At 33.1% G+C, this 5,000-nt stretch overlaps 1 protein-coding gene across 1 annotated transcript in view; it reads left to right on the top strand.

The window, feature by feature from the left end:
- The window catches only part of LOC21391081 (anaphase-promoting complex subunit 1), a 29,850-nt gene that overhangs the window by 17,629 nt on the left and 7,221 nt on the right, over positions 1-5,000 (top strand). The window contains exons 12-18 of the mRNA XM_024168912.1: positions 200-538; positions 1,021-1,104; positions 3,546-3,638; positions 3,730-3,789; positions 4,233-4,331; positions 4,569-4,709; positions 4,894-4,974. Coding sequence (XP_024024680.1) covers positions 200-538; positions 1,021-1,104; positions 3,546-3,638; positions 3,730-3,789; positions 4,233-4,331; positions 4,569-4,709; positions 4,894-4,974 — 897 coding nt within the window. The remainder of the gene's footprint in view (positions 1-199; positions 539-1,020; positions 1,105-3,545; positions 3,639-3,729; positions 3,790-4,232; positions 4,332-4,568; positions 4,710-4,893; positions 4,975-5,000) is intronic.

Genomic DNA, 5,000 nt, shown 5'->3' with positions numbered 1-5,000 from the left:
ATGCATGTATGATGCATGTATTTATGTATGTATGTCTTAAATTGATTTTTTTTTTATCATTTAAAAAAAAAATGTTACCTTTCTATAAAAACTATTGCTGTAGTGCTTATGCATTGCCATGCTTTTTAGCACTCTTGGTTTCGTTGTGGATTTTAGTTTGCCTTATTCTGATATTGTTGATTGTTTCTGCACTTGATAGGCATTGGACAAGTGCCGGGAATCTCCTCCCACTGACTGGCCTGCAGCTGCTTATGTTTTGCTTGGTCGAGAGGACTTGGCTTTGTCATGTTTGGCACGTTCATGCAAGTCTAAAGAATTTGAAACCCAAACTAATGTGAATTTAATCTCTATTTCCACTCCATACATGCTACATTTGCATCCGGTGACAATCCCTTCCACAGTTTCTGATACTATCGGATTAGAGGGTGCAAAGTTTGAGGATACAGATTCTGTGGATGGTTCTATGACAGATGGCATGGAACATATCTTCAACTCTAGCACACAATTGCGCTATGGTCGTGATTTGCGATTGAATGAGGTAATTTTTTTTGGAACTTTGTATTCAGTACACGGCACTTATTTGATCAAAACTAAATTTGTTTGAACTATTCTTCTTCCTTTTACATTGCAAGTTTGTCACTGAGCAGATGTCTGTATGTTTATATTATAATTTTTTACGTATAAATTTATACCCATAATACAAAACTCAATGAGGTTGTACACACCCAGTTAAGGTATGTTCATTAATAACAATTTTGTACATGTGGCTTCTGAGGGCTCAGTGACCAACTTGTGGAGCTTATAAAATGTTCTGAAAATTGATTTTACCTATATGGAAGATCTCTGTGGTTGATTGATGGTGGTTAAATAGTTATTGGGTCTTCAACCAACATCACATGATGATTGTTCAGTTCTATTATTAGTCAGGTGTCTCTTACCTGTTTCTCCCAGTGCAATATGGTCAGAAATTGGATTCGTATCCAAGTCTGTGATAGCTCATAGCTACTTTTATTTAATCAGGTTAGACGCCTTTTGTGCTCAGCAAGACCTGTGGCGATTCAAACATCTATTAATCCTAGTGCCTCTGACCAGGATGTTCAACAGGTATGCCCTATTTAAGCCGCATTTCAGGCTTTTCATACATCTCTCTTCGCCTGTCTGCCTGAAATCCAAACTAGCATGTAGTTTTGGATGCCAATAAACTTTTATTTCGTGAAAGTCTCTGTCAGGGAATCTTTTTTGTTTGTGACTGGATTAACTTGCATTGTCTTACTGCTTACCCAATGGCTATGCTGTTATCAGCATATCTTTATACAAAGGAGAAGAATGATTTTAGTTTTGTCGGGCTCATTGTATGTGTTCTTTCCTTAGAATTCTCGTTTGGTTTGCTAATATAAAGTTTCTTTCCTTAGCAATTAGCATCTTGTGAGTGTTCAAGAAATTTCCAAAATATTCTTTTGCCATAAGGCAATGTCCAAAATTTGGAATCTAGGCAAGAAAATCATTCTCCATTACAATTCTATATTAATGCAAAATTGGCATCTGGTAGACTTGGTAGAAAATCTAGCATCAAGTATACTATATGTCAAATTTTGGCATATAGTTCCTTATTGGCTAACGTGTTGACTTTATCATTTTATAATATTAATCACAACATTGGCATTTTTGAATTTTTTAACTTAATTTATTGCAAAGTCCTTTGAAATTGTATACATTAAATGGTCGAACAACACAACAGATCTCGTCAATTTTTTGGTATGACTTGTCTCTCTTGTTCTACTGTTCTTTTTGCATGTAAATGTCCTTAATGCAAAGTTCCACATTTTTGATGCTTCATATATATACTAGTTTTGGTACGTGCATGCACGTACTTAGTTATAATTGAAGTTTTTATAACGTAAAATACCAACAACAATAAATAAGAAAAAACATAGATGGAAATTTTTACATAGAGATTAAAAAAGAGTATATATTAAGTGGTAGTATGCCTGTCCTAACGAAGATTGCACACCTAACTCCACGACAAAAATATAGAGTTTGAATCCCCCACACAATCTTTTATTTTTTTAAAGAAGTATACATTAATAGTATTTTAAGTGAAAATGTTATGTTTAATTATAAAAATACATGAAACACTCTTAATTATAAGATAACAAAGTAAAAAGTAAATAAATAAAGGAATTAAAACTTAAAAATAAAAGGAAAAATAGTAAAACACTTTAAAACTTATCGTTCTGAAAACCACCGTAACATGAACATAAATTATAAAATAATTAAAAAAAGAAAGGAGTTAAAACTTAAAAATGAAAGAAAAATAAAGCACCTAAAACGCACTGTTTGGAACTACCATATGATGAACAACAACCAAATATCTACTTTTTATTTTTTTTTTTAGGATTAGGGTTAGGATTCAACACGTATGGAAAACAAAATAAGGAAATAAAAAGTTAAAAAAAAAATAAAGCACCGAAAAGAGAGGGAAAAAAAAGCATCAAAATGGTGTGTAAATGACTACAGAAAATGAACAGTATAGTTTTCAACTACTATTTATATATTTAGCATTTATTATTTGGATAAGATAGGATTTAGCATTAAGATTATGATAAAAAGTGAAAAAAAGATAACATATGATGGTCCATAATCTAGGTTATCTACTAACAAATCGTTTTTATTTTTTTTTATTTTTTTTATTTCAAGTGTTTGAAAAGTGAAAAAAAATGAAACAAAAAGAGAAATAAAAAAAGGTGAAAGAAGCAAAGAACCAAAACCATTTTCAAAGGAAAAAAGAGAGCCAAAACGACTCGTTTTAGATGACTAAAAATGGAATAGTAGAGCCATGATAGCTCTTTTATATGTGTAGGATAGTAGTGGTCCAGACGGCGGCCAAAAAAAAAAAAGGGTAGGTGCATATTTTTGAAATTTTGTTTTAGTGGTACAAATAGACAATTAGAAAGAAATTTGTGAGAATAACTTTTAATACACAATATATTAGAGCACTACGGGAGGAAACATCTAAGTAGGATAACCTTTGGAAAAAAAATTAATTGGGGTAAATGAAAGAAAGAAGTTAAAAAGAATGGTAAGTACGAAGAATATAGAATTTTGGGGAAGAAAAGGAAAAAAACAAAGAACATAAAAAGCTAAAAAAAAAAAAACCAAAAGCAAAAAAAAAAAAAAAACAAGAAAGAAAAGAAAATGCCAAAGTTGTGCGTTGGAAGAAATTTGTGAGAATAACATTTGGTATACGATATATTAGAGCACTGCTGGAAAGAAACATCTAAGTAGGATAACCTTTGGAAAAAAAAATAATTGGGGTAAATGAAAGAAAAAAGTTAAAAAGAAGGGTAAGTATGAAGAATATAAAATTTTGGGGAAGAAAAGAAAAGAAAAAGAACATAAAAAGACAAAAACAAAAAAAAGGAGAAATGCCAAAGCTGTGCGTTTTGGACGACCAAAACGCTACAGTGTTTGGCACTTACTCTTTTATGTAGTAGTGATGTGTATATATTATGTGTGTATCAATACATGTATTTTTCCCTGTAAAGGCCCAGTTATGGCACATCGCACAAAGGACCACTTCCCTTCCTCTTGGTCGTGGGGCATTCACACTTGGAACAATTTATACACTTTTGACAGAGGTACGCTTAGTGTATGTGCATGTTCAGGAAAGCTTTTGTATTAAAATAATTGCCTTGACATCTGTAATGTACTTGTTCAATTTGTGTGCAGGCCTTTGCTGTCCCTAAGCTTGTTCTTGCAGGTCGGTTGCCTGCCCAACAAAATGCAACTGTATGTTCGTAGATTTTTTTTTTGGTTGATATGCTGGTATCTCTACATTTGTTCACACATGCAACGTGGATTTACTTCTTAGTTTTTACTGCTTTGGTGTTGCGTCTATTGGCTGGTCTTCAAACACTTTTTAGTGAAAGTTGTCTGTTCATTACTTTTTATTGTATTAAACAATGGAATATGGATATTTCCTAGTTCCCTGAGGGAGGGACCAAAGAAGTCCTATTGAAGTCTGGCGCATGTCCATTGATGTTCTTCAGTATACATACATATCTTTTCTTGGAGGGATCAGTACATTTCTTTAGATAAATTGTTTCTAAAATATTCATTGTAGGTTGCGCAAATATTGATTGGCATATATATGTTCTTGTTCATTTAGCTTTTCCCCCGTTTATCCCCGTGTTTCATCATTGTGTTGATCTGCATATACTTTACATGGAAAGGTGAATCTGGACCCAAACGTGAGGAATATACAAGAACTTAAGTCTTGGCCTGAGTTTCACAATGCTGTGGCTGCTGGACTGAGGCTGGCCCCACTTCAGGTTTATCATCTTCTCTTAAGGGCATAAAGTAATTGCTCTAATCTGATGCTTAGATACACGTGCAAATTGTGAATTGTTTGTTCCCTGAAAAATCCCTTAGTAGTGAATTTCTTATATTTTTAATATATGTATCTCGTTCTTTAGGACAATTCTTATGTGCTTGATCTAGCATCCTGTCATGTACTCTAATTGTATATTTTTGACTGTATTGAGATACGTGAACTTTTTTGCTTGCAGGGTAAAATGTCAAGAACCTGGATTATATACAACAAACCTGGGGAACCAAATGCTATTCATGCTGGACTTCTTCTTGCATTAGGGTTGCACGGATATCTGCGTGTTTTAAACCTTACAGATATTTACCAGTACTACGCTCAGGTTTTGTAGTTTATAAATACTCATTTGTTACTATTTTCATATGTAGTTTTTTTGGCTTACGCTTTTACCCTTTCTATCTTTAGATGATATTGTATTTGTGCTCTTATGTGAGAACATATCGATTGAGGGATTTATCGTCAATCGTAGAAATCATTTTGCTTTCTTCTCACACCTATAATTTCAGGAACATGAGAGCACGACTGTGGGATTGATGCTTGGCCTGGCTGCTTCTTATAGAGGGACTATGGATCCAGCAATATCTAAAGTAACTACATGCTTTATTTATTTTTC

Source organism: Morus notabilis, unplaced genomic scaffold (assembly GCF_000414095.1).
Source record: "Morus notabilis unplaced genomic scaffold, ASM41409v2 Scaffold997, whole genome shotgun sequence".
Lineage (NCBI taxonomy): Eukaryota > Viridiplantae > Streptophyta > Magnoliopsida > Rosales > Moraceae > Morus > Morus notabilis.
Note: the sequence above shows the minus strand (reverse complement) of the source record. Positions and strands in the feature narration are given on the sequence as shown.